This window comes from Cucumis sativus, chromosome 2 (genome assembly GCF_000004075.3).
Source record: "Cucumis sativus cultivar 9930 chromosome 2, Cucumber_9930_V3, whole genome shotgun sequence".
Classification (NCBI taxonomy): Eukaryota; Viridiplantae; Streptophyta; class Magnoliopsida; order Cucurbitales; family Cucurbitaceae; genus Cucumis; species Cucumis sativus.
The window spans coordinates 15,635,008-15,651,655 of record NC_026656.2 but is presented as its reverse complement, the minus strand read 5'-3'; the positions used below and the strand labels follow the sequence as shown (position 1 = coordinate 15,651,655).

Sequence of the window (16,648 nt, the reverse complement as noted above, 5' to 3'; positions counted from 1 at the left end):
CTTAAAAAATTCTACTATTCCTCTCTTTCCAAATGCACCACAAAAGGGACCGGATAGCACATCTCCACAAGATGTTTCGTTTCGGACTATAACCTCTAATGTTGAGCCCTTCTACCATCCAACTATCAACCTTTAGGAAGACAAATCTCCAACTCAAAAATTCTAAACAAAGTGTTCCAAGCTTTCCTAGTAAAGAGACAATGCAAAAATTAGTGGTCTAGGGTCTCCTCTTCTTTGAAACAAAGGCAGCACATCAAGGGGTTGAGCATAGAGTGCTAGATCTTTGCTTTTTGGAAATAGAAGCAGCCTCCAATGGTATTTAGAGTTCCACCGATTATTTAATGTCAATAGTCGCCAATTGTGGAATTATCCTAGTTTGATACTTCAATTGTTGATTGCAGTTCTCCCCAGATTTCGAAACAATTATAGTCATTCCAAGAATTATCTTCATGAGAGAAAGGGAACAAAGTCTCACCAATTGTTGTCAATTGATAAAAAGTTGTTTTTGTGTGTTGTCTTCGATTTCATGCTTACTAGTGGAGAGTTAAAGATTATGGGCAAAGAATTGTATTGGCAAGATAGTTTTGACGCAGTTTTCTTTTTTTTTTTTTGAAACGGAGACAAGCCCTTTATTTAATGAGCTATTCTCAAAGTACAAGAGAATTATACTAAGAGCAAAAAGAAAAGAAAATAATTTTTTTTTAAAAGGAAACAGCCTCTTTATTAATTTAATATAATAATAATGAGACAAAAGCTTAAAGTACAAGAGAATTATACAATGGATAATTTTGAAGCAGATGATTGCCTCTTTCATGGTGTTCTCTCTCTCCTTTCATCTTGAAGCATTTGATGAGAAAATTTTCAGTTTAAAGTGGGGGTTGTTAATGAGAGCAATTAAGTTTTACATTGTAAGAGCTGATGTTTCGGATCTCTGTTGCTTTGAATAGCTTGTTTTTTCTGTATAAACCACTTTTTTACTTTGAGCTTATTATTATTGTTGGAATTCTTTCATTTTTTTCTAGGCTTTTTCCTTGTTAGAATCCTAGAATAATTATGGAAAGATTATGGGAATGTATTCCTTATTTTCCTAAATCTTTTCCTTTTTTATTCCATTGTGTACTCTATTTATTCTCCCTTGTACCTATTGCTTTATTTATTAGAAAATAATAACAACACAAACAATCGTGGTTTTTCTCCCGGTACTCGGGTTTCCACGTAAATTGGTGTGAACTCGTTGTCTCTCTTTTCAATATGGTATCAGAGCGGGACAATGAAAACACCCTAGAAACCCAAAAAAACCAAACCACTTGTGAAAATCAAACAGAAGGGACAGCCATCAATTTTAGTGCTGCCGTAGCTGCTGCCATTGATGCTCGGATGAGTGCTGCCATGGACGAATTATTAAGCCGGCTACAGAAAACGTCCGAAAATAATTTTTCGTCATTACCGCAGTCGTCCGCGCCGTCACCGGACCACCACGCGCCGCCGCCGGACCACCACGCGCCTGGTTTTCTTCCTCAGACGGCGCCGACCATCCCATCTGTCCAACCCTTTTCTTCGTCCGCGGCCTATATTGCTCCCCACGCCCCGATTTATGTTCTGCCATCTAATTCCAATCGGCTACCACCGCTTCTGCCGTCAAATCTGTATGGCCAGCCACCCAATGATCCTAGCTACCATCTCGATGTTAAAAACTCTCAAATTCACTCAACATTTGAGGTTGGTGAATCTTCGGCATATTCCAACCGTAACGTGCAAGCTTCCTCGGGAATAGTTCATCAACAATTGGAAGGGCTTCGACAACAGATAGCAGCACTTGAGGCTACCTTAGGGACGACATCCACTCTACCGATGTATTCTGAGAATCCGGTAAACTCGTTCCCTAATGTATCCTCTCCTTATGTGACTAATACGGTGACTCAGTCTTCCATGTATCATCTTTCAGGAGAAAAGTTGAATGGCAACAACTATTTCTCATGGTCTCAGTCAGTAAAGATGGTCCTCGAAGGACGACAAAAATTTAGTTTTCTGACAGGGGAAATACCTCGCCCCCTACCGGGCGACCCACATGAACGATATTGGAAGGCAGAAGACTCTATTCTTCGATCCATATTGATCAATAGTATGGAACCTCAAATTGGCAAGCCGTTATTGTTTGCTGCAACAGCCAAGGATATTTGGGACACAGCTCAGACACTTTACTCAAAACGTCAGAATGCCTCTCGTCTATACACGCTGAGAAAGCAAGTTCATGAATGCAAGCAAGGAACCATGGATGTCACATCCTTTTTCAATAAGCTTTCTCTTATATGGCAAGAAATGGACCTATGCAGAGAACTAGTCTGGCGTGATCCCACTGATGGTGTACAGTACTCGAGAATTGAAGAGAATGACAGGATTTATGACTTTCTTGCTGGTCTTAATCCTAAGTTTGATGTAGTTCGAGGGCGTATACTAGGTCAAAGACCGATTCCCTCCCTGATGGAAGTTTGCTCTGAAATCCGCCTCGAGGAAGATCGCACAAGTGCTATGAATATTTCCGCAACCCCTACTATTGACTCTGCTGCTTTTAGTGCAAGATCTTCTAACAGTAGCAGTGACAAGCATAATGGAAAACCAATTCCTGTCTGCGAGCATTGCAAAAAACAATGGCATACCAAAGAACAATGTTGGAAGTTACATGGTCGTCCCCCAGGAAGTAAGAAACGCCCTTCCAACGACAAACAGAACACAGGGCGGGCGTATGTGAGTGAGTCTGCTGAACCTCCTCAACAATCCGATCCACACAAAAACCAAACTGATCTCAGTCTTGCCACTTTAGGTGCCATTGTCCAATCAGGTATACCTCATTCCTTCGGTCTTGTTAGTATTGATGGGAAGAACCCCTGGATTCTGGATTCTGGTGCCACAGATCATTTGACTGGGTCCTCTGAACATTTTGTATCTTACATTCCTTGTGCTGGGAACGAGACAATTAGAATTGCAGATGGCTCCTTGGCCCTCATTGCTGGAAAGGGGAAGATTTCTCCTTGTGCAGGGCTCTCCTTACATAATGTTTTGCATGTGCCCAAACTATCTTATAATTTGCTTTCGATAAGCAAGATCACTCATGAGTTAAACTGCAAAGCAATATTCTTACCTGATTCTGTCTCTTTTCAGGACTTGAGCTCGGGGAGGATGATTGGCACTGCCCGGCATAGTAGGGGACTCTACCTCCTTGATGACGATACCTCTTCTAGTAGCATTCCTAGGACTAGTCTCTTATCTTCCTATTTCACTACTTCTGAACAAGATTGTATGTTGTGGCATTTTCGTTTAGGCCACCCTAATTTTCAATATATGAAACATTTATTTCCACATCTCTTCTCTAAAGTTGAGATGACTACCTTATCTTGTGATGTGTGTATTCAGGCCAAACAACATCGAGTCTCTTTTCCCTCACAACCATACAAACCAACCCAACCCTTCACTCTTGTTCATAGTGATGTCTGGGGACCATCCAAGATATGACCCTCATCTGGAAAACGGTGGTTCGTAACCTTCATTGATGATCATACCCGTCTTACCTGGGTACTAGTCTACCTTATCTAGCTTGATAACTGATTCAATCTTGATAAATCTGAGGTTTCCTCTATGTTTCAAAATTTCTATCACACCATTGAAACACAATTCCATCAAAAAATTGCTATTCTTCGGAGTGATAATGGTCGGGAATTCCAAAACCATAACCTTAGTGAATTTCTTGCTTCAAAGGGGATTGTTCATCAAAACTCGTGCGCCTACACTCCTCAACAAAATGGAGTGGCCGAGCGAAAAAACCGTCACCTTCTGGAAGTAGCCCGTTCCCTTATGCTTTCTACTTCCCTTCCTTCATACTTGTGGGGAGATGCTATTCTTACAGCAGCTCATTTAATCAATAGAATGCCTTCTCGTATTCTTCATCTTCAAACTCCCTTAGATTGTCTTAAGGAGTCCTACCCATCGACTCGTCATGTTTCTGAGGTTCCTCTTCGTGTGTTTGGGTGTACCGCTTATGTCCATAATTTTGGCCCTAATCAAACCAAATTTACCCCTCGGGCTCAGGCATGTGTGTTTGTTGGGTATCCCCCTCACCAGCGTGGTTATAAATGTTTTCACCCACCATCCAGAAAATACTTTGTCACTATGGATGTTACTTTCTGTGAGGATCGACCCTACTTTCCCGTTAGCCATCTTCAGGGGGAGAGTGTGAGTGAAGAGTCTAACAACACCTTTGAATTCATCGAACCCACTCCTAGTGTTGTGTCTAACATCATTCCTCATTCCATAGTCCTACCCACAAACCAAGTCCCCTGGAAAACGTACTACAGGAGGAATCACAAAAAGGAAGTCGGTTCCCCTACTAGTCAGCCGCCGGCTCCAGTCCAAGACTCTGAACCTCCTCGAGATCAAGGTATGGAAAACCCTACTGAACCCTGTACTAAGAATATGATAAGTGAGAATGACAGGTCTAATGTTGCTGTTCTTGAAAACGTGGAAGAAAAGGACAGTGATGATGAGATTGAGGTCAGAATAGAAACCCGTAATAATGAAGCGGAACAGGGTCATACAGGAAAATCAGATGAGTATGATTCCTCTCTTGACATTCCCATTGCTCTGAGAAAAGGCACCAGGTCTTGTACTAAACACCCCATTTGCAATTATGTTTCCTACGATAGTCTCTCTCCTCAGTTCAGAGCTTTTACAGCAAGCCTTGACTCTACCATAATACCAAAAGATATCTACACTGCTTTAAAGTATCCTGAATGGAAGAATGCTGTCATGGAAGAGATGAAAGCTCTTGAAAAGAATAGTACTTGGGACATTTGTACTCTACCTAAGGGACACAAAACTGTGGGATGCAAATGGGTGTTCTCTCTCAAATACAAAGCTGATGGTACTCTTGACAGACACAAGGCAAGGTTAGTTGCGAAGGGATTTACTCAAACCTATGGTATTGACTATTCAGAAACTTTTTCTCCAGTTGCTAAGTTGAATACTATTAGAGTTCTGTTATCTGTTGCTGTGAACAAAGATTGGCCTTTATATCAGCTGGATGTTAAGAATGCCTTTTTGAATGGAGACCTCGTAGAGGAAGTCTACATGAGCCCTCCGCCTGGATTTGAAGCCCAGTTTGGTCAGCATGTGTGTAAACTCCAGAAATCTATATATGGTCTGAAACAGTCTCCCAGAGCATGGTTTGACAGATTCACTACCTTTGTCAAGTCCCAAGGGTACAGGCAGGGACACTCTGATCATACTTTATTTACAAAGGTTTCCAAAACAGGAAAGATTGCTGTTCTAATAGTTTATGTGGATGACATTGTTTTGACTGGAGATGATCAGGCAGAAATCAGTCAACTAAAGCAGAGAATGGGCGATGAGTTTGAAATCAAGGATTTGGGAAATTTGAAATATTTCCTTGGAATGGAGGTGGCCAGATCTAAAGAAGGTATCTCCGTATCTCAAAGAAAATACATCCTTGATTTGTTAACCGAGACAGGTATGTTAGGATGTCGTCCCACTGACACTCCTATTGAATTCAACTGCAAACTAGGAAACTCTGATGATCAAGTTCCAGTTGATAAAGAACAGTATCAACGCCTCGTGGGTAAATTAATTTACTTATCTCATACTCGTCCTGATATTTCCTTTGCTGTGAGTGTTGTCAGCCAGTTTATGCAGACCCCTAATGAGGAACACATGAAAGCTGTCAACAGAATCTTGAGATACTTAAAATCAACACCTGGTAAAGGGCTGATGTTTAGAAAAACAGACAGAAAGACCATTGAGGCATACACTGACTCGGATTGGGCAGGATCTGTTGTTGACAGAAAATCTACCTCTGGTTATTGTACCTTTGTTTGGGGCAATCTTGTAACTTGGAGGAGTAAAAAGCAAAGTGTTGTGGCCAGGAGCAGCGCTGAGGCTGAATATAGAGCTATGAGTTTAGGAATATGTGAGGAAATTTGGCTTCAGAAAGTTTTGACAGATCTTCATCAGGAATGTGAGACACCATTGAAGCTTTTCTGTGATAATAAAGCCGCTATTAGTATTGCTAACAACCCTGTTCAACATGATAGAACTAAACATGTTGAGATTGATCGACATTTTATCAAAGAAAAACTTGACAGTGGGAGCATATGCATTCCGTACATCCCTTCGAGTCAACAGGTTGCTGATGTTCTTACCAAAGGGCTTCTCAGACCAAACTTCGACTTCTGCGTTAGCAAGTTGGGCCTCATTGATATTTACGTCCCAACTTGAGGGGGAGTGTTGGAATTCTTTCCTTTTTTTCTAGGCTTTTTCCTTGTTAGAATCCTAGAATAATTATGGAAAGATTATGGGAATGTATTCCTTATTTTCCTAAATCTTTTCCTTTTTTATTCCATTGTGTACTCTATTTATTCTCCCTTGTACCTATTGCTTTATTTATTAGAAAATAATAACAACACAAACAATCGTGGTTTTTCTCCCGGTACTCGGGTTTCCACGTAAATTGGTGTGAACTCGTTGTCTCTCTTTTCAATAATTATCAATGAAGAGATCGGTTTCCTTTTCAAAAGAAAAAATAGCTCGTTTTTTCTTTTGTGATTTTTTTAGGTCGTTTTCATATTTGTGTTGCTTGGGTATATCCTTTGTTTCAGTTATAGGCTGTATTTTCCTTAGGACTTTTGCTCTTAGTAGAATTCTTTTGTACTTTGAGCATTGGTCTCATTTAATTTATTAATAAAGAGGTCCATGTCCGTTTAAAAAAATAAAAGAAATCTATTGACCAACCCACACAAATTTAATGAAGTGCAAAAGACTCATCCCCAATTGAATTTTCTTCTTACAGAATAGGTTTTACCTCATTTTCTGAAAATTCTGCACATTCTTTTTACAATAGAGGATTTTTTTAACAAATTGGTTTTCAGGTTCATTGGCGTAATCGTGAAGATTGGATATTTTTTATGTTGAATGTTCCAGGATGTTTCCATTCGAACTTTTTAATCTTTACCTTGCTTTTTCATTTTTTTAAAATGAAACAAATCTCTTCATTAATAAATGAAATGAGACTAATGTTTAAAGAACAAGATAAATATAATAAGAGCTAAGATGACACGCCTAGGATGACACCCTGGTAGTGCTCCCAATTGATCAACGTCTAAAGCACTTCCCAAGCTAAAAAGAATTACTTCCAAAGATTACATCGTAAGACCAAAAACAAATCAACAATACAACATTGGCCACTAAATTAGAATAAGAACAAAACAGGATAACATGAGAACATCTGATCCAGGAATCAAGTTGGATTATCTCGCAACCCCAAAGATTAAATCTTCTTCTAATAGCTCTTTACTGATGTTACGGATTTATGTTGATTTGACTTACTCGAAGCAGACTTCCAAACCACAAAATCTGTTTCCAAAAGAAATCCCTAGTAGCTACTCTCCTTTCACAACAAAAATCGAAGACCAAATACAAAATCATTTTTTTATAAGAAACATGTGCATTCATATAACAAAATAGAACAACCTAAGGGCAAGGGACAAGAGAGCTCTCCCCATAAGTAACTAAAAAATGACGGTCTTCCAATTGTTGAATATCATTGAAAGGCTATAATTACAAAAGTATTTGGTGTAATTCGTACTCCACCAAGAAGCTGTGTGTTGCAACAATCTAAAAAGAATCAAAAAAATTATAGCTATCTTAAAAAATTCTACTATTATTTTCTTTCCAAATGCACCACAAAAGGAACCAAGTAGCACATCTCCATAAGATGTTTCCTTAAAGGCTATAACCTCTAATGTTGAACTCTTCAATCAGCCAGCTATCAAACTTACTAGGAAGACAAAGCTCCAAATCAAAAGTTCTAAACAAAGTGTTCCAAGCTTTCCTAGTAAAGAGAGAATGCAAAAATAAGTGGTCCAAAGTTTCCTCTTCTTTGAAGCAAAGGCGACACATCGAGGGGCTAAGCATAGTATACTGAAATTTTTTTTGGAGCTTCTCATGAGTGTTAAGGCTTCTGTAAGCAAGCGACCATAAGAAAAATTTCACCTTTTTCGGAATTTTAGTCTTCCAAATGTGACAAATCAAAGGAACAACAATGAAGGGGGATCTCTTGGTTAAGTTGAGAAAAGTAGACTTCGTAGTAAAGTTGCCATTAATGTTAGGAGTCCATTTAAGACTATCATCACCATCTAAGGGGGCCCAAGAATGAAGAATTTCTAAAATAGAGGCCACATTGGCAATCTCGTTATCGAGCATATTTCTTCTAAGGCCCAAGTTCCACAAATGCATAACAATACATCAACATTCAGCCACATAAGCATACTTATTCAATGACAAGGATAACAAGTTAGGGAATGTTTCTGCCAGTTGTCCTTCCAAGATCTTATTTTGGTTCCTTTTCCAAGCACAAAAGCTGAGAATTTAAAGGTCTCCTTGTGCTTCAAAATACTTGCCCATAATCTGTAAGATTTTCCCTGTTCGGATCTTTAGTAGACCACCTGTTCTCCTTTAAGCCATAAATGGCCACAATTAAGTGCCTCCATAAGGAAGCTTCTTCCTTGCTAAACCTCCAAAACCATTTAGTGAGAAGAGTAGTGTTCTTTTGCCTAAACGAGTCAATCCCAAGACCACCATAACAGATCGGGTGGAAAGTACAATCCCAATTGACGAGGTGGGCAACCAAGTTAGTAGACCCTCCTGTCCGAACAAAATTCCTGATCATCTTTTTCAATCTATTGATAACACTGGCCGGAGCTTGAGCAAGGGAGAACAAATAACAAGGAAGACTATTGAGAATTGATTGCACAAGAGTTAGCCTACCCCTTTGGAGAGGGACACATTCCTCCACCTATCGATTTTATATCTAAATCACTCTTCAAGGGTGTTCCACATCTCTTTTCTGTTACGACCACCTCCAAAAGAAAAACCTAAGTAATTAAAGGGAAGACTATCAACCGAGAACCCCATAGAGTTAGTATAAGGAGCCAAGTCACCAATATTAAGGTTAATACTGATCAGAGACGTTTTGGATCTATTAAGGGATAAATCGGCTCCCAAAATAAAGATATTGATCACCTTCCACCAAGTCTCCAAGTTCCCATCCTCCCAAGAAGAAAAAAGAAGAGTGTCATCTGCATACTGAAGGTGGGTTAAATCATCTGACAAGTTCTCAAAATGGAAGCCTTTTAAACTCCTTTTCTCATTACAGTAGTGAATAAGGCAGCTTAGAGCATCTCCCACAATCGTAAAAAGAAAAGGAGCAAGATGATCACCCTAAAGAATGCCCCTTTTAGCAAGAATCTTTCCTCTAGGCCTACCATTGACAATGATGGAAAAATTAGTTGTCGACAAACAGCCCCAGATCCATCTCCTCCATCTCTTACCAAAGCCTTTAAGTTTCATGGTCATATCAAGAAAAGACCAATCCACCTTGTCATAAGCTTTCTCCAGATCAAACTTCAAAAGAACGCCTTTTTTGAAACAAATGATGGAAAAAATTGTTTGTTTTTTGCTCCCCCCACTCCCCCTCGAGTTTCTTGTTGTTTTCTCCCAGTCCTTTTCTATTTTTTTGGACCTTTGTACTAAGTTGGTCACTTTTATTATTGTTTCTTTTAGTTTTTTTTGCTAGTGTTCGGGATATGATGTTTGGCACTAAGGGGGTGACAACCTAGTTGAGATGTTCGGGTGCGCCTCCTGATCCCTCTAGGTCTCCTTTGTTTACTACTTCTTTTTGGCTCTCTTTGTATAACTCTCTTGTACTTTGAGTTCTTATTAATAAAGTTCTTGTCTCCGTTTCAAAAAATAAAACGCCTTTTCTGCCTTTTAAAACCACTCGTCAACAGCCTCAGAAGCAATCAAAATAACATCAAGAATTTGTCTTCCCTCCACAAAGGCTATTTGAGAATCATTAATTATCGAAGGAATGACTTTTTTAAGTCTTGTTGCAACACCTTGGAAATAACTTTATACAAGGAGGGTTTATGAAATATATAGATGTTTTCCAAGATTTCAGTTGGAAATATACAACAGAGTACAAAATAGATGTTTTACATAGGAAATATATAGACCTCAAAGAAACCACTACAGGAAAGTTCAAAGATGGAAAATACCATAAAGGAAAATAACAATGGAAAATACTAATAATTCATAAACCCTAATTAACACTTTTAACCGAAATCTTCTTCATTTTTTTCTTTCGAATGAAATACTTCGGGAAAGGCTTGGGGCAATCTATCACTCTCTCTCTCCCACATTTCTTGGCTTCCCTATTATTCTCATTGTATAACTCTCTTGTACATTGAGTTTATTAATAATAAAGAAGCTTGTCTCCTTTTAAAAAAAAAACAATGTAGGAAGATTTGTGAAGATTTCTTTCTTTTCGATTTAGCTCACAACCTTGAACTTTTTTTTCGAGAAGGAGACAACTTCTTTATTAATATTAATATAATAATAAAGAGACAAAAGCTCATAGTACAAGAGAATTATACAATGAGCATGTAACCATGGATCAGAAGGTGCGCCCGGGCATCTCAACTAGGTTGACACCCCCATAGCACCCTTATCATATCCAACCAAAACAAAGAAGTAATGTCCAAAGGCAAAACAAAAACAAAAGAAGTACAGAGAAATACAAATACAAAGACTAAAAGACTAAAACAGACTAAACATCCTTCTAAAGAAAAGGTGACTAAATAGGCTGAGACAAACTTGAGATCCTTGGAGAAGGGGCACCACGAGGAGGCTGAAATGTGAGTTGATAGGAGCTTGACCAGAGGAAACTTTAAATGAATTTGGTGCACCCATTAAGGTGGGACTAAATGCTCTAATGGCGCAATGGACACTTCAAATTTTCAAAGAAGTTTGAACACATGGTGTGTGAGAGTTTGTAACTCTTGATTTCTTATTGGGCAAAGCAAATGTCTTGTCTGCAAAGTTTTCTTCTCTATGAAAGCAACTATTTGTCTTCTCCAATCATGTTCCCTCCAAATTTGAATTTCTTTTTCAAATCTAATGTGGTAGGAGGAGGATTTCGACAGGAGGAGGAAGGATCCCCGACCGAAAAAACATTGAACGAAATTACTATTGAAGTCGACATAAGGAGGTTTTGAGATAGACAAAGTGAGAAAATCCCATTCCGAATCAAAGACATTCAAATCCAAACCTTCATCTTTCAAGACCTAATAGATTTTTGCTAAGTCAATAGAATTAGAGAAATCTTTGATAACGAGAGCATTTTGGAAGGTTGTAGGCTCTTGAATAACTTCAATATCACCAAAGTTCAGGTAGAAATTTCCTAGAAACTCATCCTTCAATTCACTTGTTGCCAATAAAAATCCACTAAAGTTTTTTCTCACCTTAATTTTAGCTTTCGACGCATTATTCATAATAAGTCTAAGGATATGCTCTCGAGTCCTTCAAAGTAATTCCCAGTTGCAACAAAGACATCCTTTTTCCCATAATCAAGCGATAAGTTATTGATGGATAACCTCGAATAACTTCCGGCCTGCCATGTATAAACTTATTCCATTTTTCAACAAAAAGATGGAAGGGCCCAAAACCCTACCATTTACCAAGTCTCGATAAAATCTTCCAACTCGTGGGAGACAAATTGAAGCCTTATCCGCCATATGAATGCTGATTTTGACTTGAAAATATTCCTCCAAAGTTTTGACGATATCCTTCCATTCGTTATATACAACAAGTCTGGAAATGATCCATAGACTATTGAAATCTTCCACATAAACCTCATTATGGTCGTGAACCCAATAAGAAGAGCTTTGATTACTCAAATGAGGGAAGTTTTATTGTCCTAAGGATGTGCTCTATTTTGCTAATGCCCAAACAGAGGCCCGAAGGTTCTTTTTTCTGACTTCAAACCAGAGGAAGGTTGTAGACTTTCAACCTTGCCTTCACTATGACTCGAGTTCCTTTTATTCTAATCAAGAGATGTAAATCCAAGGGACTTAACTCTAACTACATAAGGCGAACTCTAGAGCTATGCTGAGTGTTATGTTAGAGGATGATGGCTCGAAAACTATTTCTTATATTCCAAATTTGATAAGAATCTTTCCAACATCAGGAGGAAGGACGAACACCCCTTTTGTCTTCCATTGAGAATACCCGAATGGTTGAACATCCACCTGAAGCAAGCCAAAAGTTGCAACATAAGACCCATCCAACATCGGATCTGGAGATTTTGGACTTTGAGAGCTCCGTTCGCCCACGATTTAACTCCCCAAATTTCAGAAAGAAACAATCCCCAGGGCCTCCGACTAACTATGCTATCGCAGCAAGGAATCAATACAAATTGGCTTCTGAGACAACTAGAGATCGTTGGCTTCCACATCCTCCATGTGAAAGCGATCATTTTCCAACTAGACACAAAAATGCAATTGAAAGATTTTACAACTTGCTACTTCCACATTGTAAAGGAAATAGGCCAAAGAAAACACCAGAGATGACTAAAGTGATGCAGGAGATTAATCGAAAATAGAAAGTACACCGTTGAAATAATAAAAAAGGAGCAGATAATCAAGGGAAAAGACAGCAAAAGAAGGAGAGAGCATACTTACCTTTTCTCGACTTCTTTCTTCAATGCAGTTTTTCTTAAAGGAGCAACCTTTTAATTAATATATCAACAATGAGACAGAAGCTCATAGTACAAGAGGATTATACAATGAGCATATAAACCAAGGATTAGAAGGTACAAAATCAACAAGGTTGTCACCCCTTAGAACCCACATCATATGCAAACGAGCTAAAACTTGAGGGAAGTAGCTTGTTGGGCATTATTGTCCCTCCAGAACATTTGGCCAATAAAGCCCTATTTTTGTTCAGTCAAGTTTTGTAGACCAAGACCATACTTCAAAGTGATCTATTTTTGTTCAGTCAAGTTTTGTAGACCAAGTACTTTAAAATCAAAGCCTAAAAAGAAACGTGAAACAATTTGTTCGCGTGGATGGGTGAGTAAAGCCTCACTGATTATTGTAGCTAGCTTAATAATGGTTTTTGTTTTGGTCGTTGACTACTCGAGATACCTTCTAGGAATAGGCAATTAACTTTTGTTGTTTATTGGTTCCTATTTCTTCTCTCATCCATTGATCCCAAAGCATTGTCGTAGAATTTGTGGGTTGGAAGATTTCTTCAAGTTCCTCTAGACATTGGATTGCATTGCCAAGTTAGTCTTGAAGCAGTTGGTTGTATCTTCTTGATGTTCTCTTTCTCCTTTCATCTTGAAGAATTGGGTGTGCAAGAATTTCGATTCAAGTGGGCTCTTTATGAGAGAACGCTTTTGCTTTGTATTTAGCTTTACTGTCTTTGAGTGACTTTGATTAGCTCGTTATTTTCCTAATTGGGTTCGTTTTTAGGTTGCCATCATATTTATGTTGCCCAAGTATGGTCCTTATTTTAGTTTTAGCCTGTATTTTCCCTCAGTTCCTTTTTATTTTAGTATAATACTCTTGTACTTCGTTTTCCTTTTCAAAAAAATAATAATAATACTCTTGTACTTTGAGCTTTAGTCTCATTTATTTATCGTTAATAAAGAGGTTTGTTTCCATTTTAAAAATAAGGGGCCAAACACCACTAGATCCTTCTCCGACCCTCTAAACACTGTTATTCCTTCCAACATATAAATTCCACATGATAGCGCACATCCTAGCAAGCCATAACAAATAGTCCTTCTCACGAAAAGATGGATGGAGAAAGAATTCTCCAACCTTAGTTCTTTCAACAACGCCGTAGTTAGCAAAATGTGCATTTGTCTACCTCCAGCGTCCATCAGCCTCTCTTTACCTCACTCACTCTCAAGCTTGAGCAGGCCAAAATTGAATAACCAAACAATAAATGATCTGTCAGTTTATACAAATCCTTACATATTACTGCTTTTCCAACTAACTAAAACCAAATGGTCAGTTTTGCTTGCCCATAATACTAACCAATCAACCAATGTGTTACTCTTCTCTGTTGATCTGCTTGAAAGTCAGCTATTTAATCCCAATAGATAGTTTAAACTTCAGAACATGTAGGTAGGAATGCTTTTAACTGCTTTAATTATAAAATGATGAAGAAATATGCATTTTTACCTGCCGATTTGTAGCAATAACATGCTCAGCTGGTATTCGAATTTCCAGAGTGGGTATATTCTGTGAGCTCTCACCATTTTTATCTATCTGTGACGATTCATGTTCCTTCCACAACTTTATTAGTTCTTGCATGCATTCACCAACTTTGTAGATCACAGATGAGACTTCAGATTTTCCTGAAAAAAAATATTATTACGGACAATAAAATTTAGTAAATAAAACATGCTTATCTCAAAGTTCTACTTCTCAATAACTAGTATCAGCAATTGATAAAAATAGCATTATCAAGACAAGATAAGTTTCATAAAGCTGTTTTTTTTCCCTTAGATAATTAACCTCATAAATCTGATTTTCTCTTCAGAAACAAAGTCATGAATCTGCCAAGTTAAAATGTTCAGGTGCACCTCCTAATCCCTAGGTTGTGTTGCTCTTTGTAATTATTTATTGTACTCACGAGCATTAGTTTCATCCAATTACATCAATGAAGAAGCTTGATTCCTTTTTTAAAATTTAAAAAAGAAAAAGAAGTTTTTTTGCAACGTGTATGTGCACTGAGGTGCAATGTACTTGTTGAAGCAAGTGCAGTATTAAAAGAAAAAATAAAGAAAGAAGAGAAAAAATATATATATTTTTTGTTTTAACTAGAAGCAAACAGTTAATTAAAGTAACAAAAGAACAATCATGGACATATTTGCATTAACTCTTTTTTTCTTTTGAAAAAGAAGAAGAGAAAGGTAAAGAGAATTAAATAACCACAAATCATAAGAAACGACAAACTTAAAACTTAACGAAGAACTAATACATTCAGTCGATTAAAAAATAATATTATAAAGCATGAAATAACATTTTCAAAATAATATCAGCTAGAAGAGACCATAAATATATTTACAAAAACAATATTATAAAGCATGAAATAATATATTTTAAGGGAAATTGTTTTAAATGGAAAACTACTGAACATATTTACAAAATAATTTAGCAAAATTTCAGTTTCTCTCGATGATAAACAATAGACACTAATGGACTTCTATCCATCAATGTCTATCAGTTTATTGATAGACACTGACAAAATTGCAGTTTAATAAAGCCTATCAGTGTCTATCAATGTATATCATTGATAAAACCTGAAATTTTTCTATACTTCGTAAATATTTTGCCAATTTTGCCATTTTTTATCTCAAACTTTCCATTCTTGTCTTATTTCTCCCTAAAGAGCTGCTAAGAACTGCCCTAAATTGAAAATGCACAAGCAATAAATCCAAATTAAAAAGAATTCTGTGTCTAACAGATGATAAGGAATGAAAAGTAGTTTGCAGAGCCTATGGAGAGAGAGTGCAAACTAGAATAATATATCTCGCAAGCTATATCAGCAAAAAGCAGCATGATTGCAGCAGTCACAGTTGAGAAGAATGTTACATCCAGGAGAACAGAATAGTAAAACAGCATACCTTGTAATCTGCAATATACAGAAGGAGGATCATAACGTGATTCACCCATTCTTCAATTATATAAGAAATACTATTATGAATGAAGTTATGTATAGTATAGCAAAAAAGTCTCAAAGCATTCTTCTGAGCAGTATAACCAGTAACATGGAGAACACAGATTATAGTTACCAAATTAAAATTTAATTTAGTTATTTATTTATGCTGTATCAGTATGTACATAGTATGAATCACTGAATTAATGAGAAGAGGCTAATCCTCCAAAGACATAGAGAAAGACAAAAGTAAAAGTAATAGAAACAAATAAATAAGTCATCAAAATATCACCATTTAGCAAAATAAAACTAGGAAGGATATATAAAAGCATCCCAATTCAGACAAACATCATGCAGTAAAAACCTCGCAAAAGGACCACTAGTGACCTCCAAGACGAACCCTCCACATCTGAGCTAATCCAAAGCAACCAATCCAAGGAAGAGATTTATCATGGAATATTCTTTAATTTCTTTCCACCACAATTCTAATAAAATTGCTTTACCATGAAATATGCAAGTTTACTTATTCATTTTCTACGAGACAGTAAAAGCATACAAGAGGAAATGAAACCACCAACCAATTAGAAAGGAATTAGACAGAAAAAGTACCAAAAGCCTCCAAAATCACTTTCTCAGGACAATTAACCTTTGAATTATATAAAATTTCCAATAACCGATTAAAATCAGAAACCTCTTCATCTTCTAAAAGTCTACAAAAAAAAAACAGTTACTGAGCCAAGCAGTGACCTCTCAAAAAATGGATACTGGACCATTAGAGGAAGAAGATATGCTAAATAAATATGGACCATCACAATAAGCAAACATTGAACAAGAAAACAGCACCTAAGCCCCAAGGACCATCACAATACGCAAACACTGCATGAAGCTAATTACAGAAAGACTTTCTTCACATATAGTGATTTGAACCATATACAATTGAAATCCAACAAGTAAACTTTAACTGGAAGGATTTTTGTAGAAAGGGAGACGCCAACTTTTAGAACATCTAGAACTTCAACCTTACTTTCAACCCACATAATTAACATACCTCTAGATTTTTATGGTCAAAGAA

General features: G+C 37.3%; 1 protein-coding gene across 4 annotated transcripts in view; it reads right to left on the bottom strand.

The window, feature by feature from the left end:
- The window catches only part of LOC101210380 (zinc finger CCCH domain-containing protein 13), a 29,912-nt gene that overhangs the window by 9,045 nt on the left and 4,219 nt on the right, over positions 1 to 16,648 (bottom strand). For all 4 annotated transcript variants that reach the window (XM_011651143.2, XM_011651141.2, XM_011651142.2 and 1 more), the window contains exons 3-4: positions 15,545 to 15,552; positions 14,097 to 14,272 (exon numbers count right to left, since the gene is read on the bottom strand). In XM_011651143.2, the coding sequence (XP_011649445.1) occupies positions 14,097 to 14,272; positions 15,545 to 15,552 (184 nt within the window). The remainder of the gene's footprint in view (positions 1 to 14,096; positions 14,273 to 15,544; positions 15,553 to 16,648) is intronic.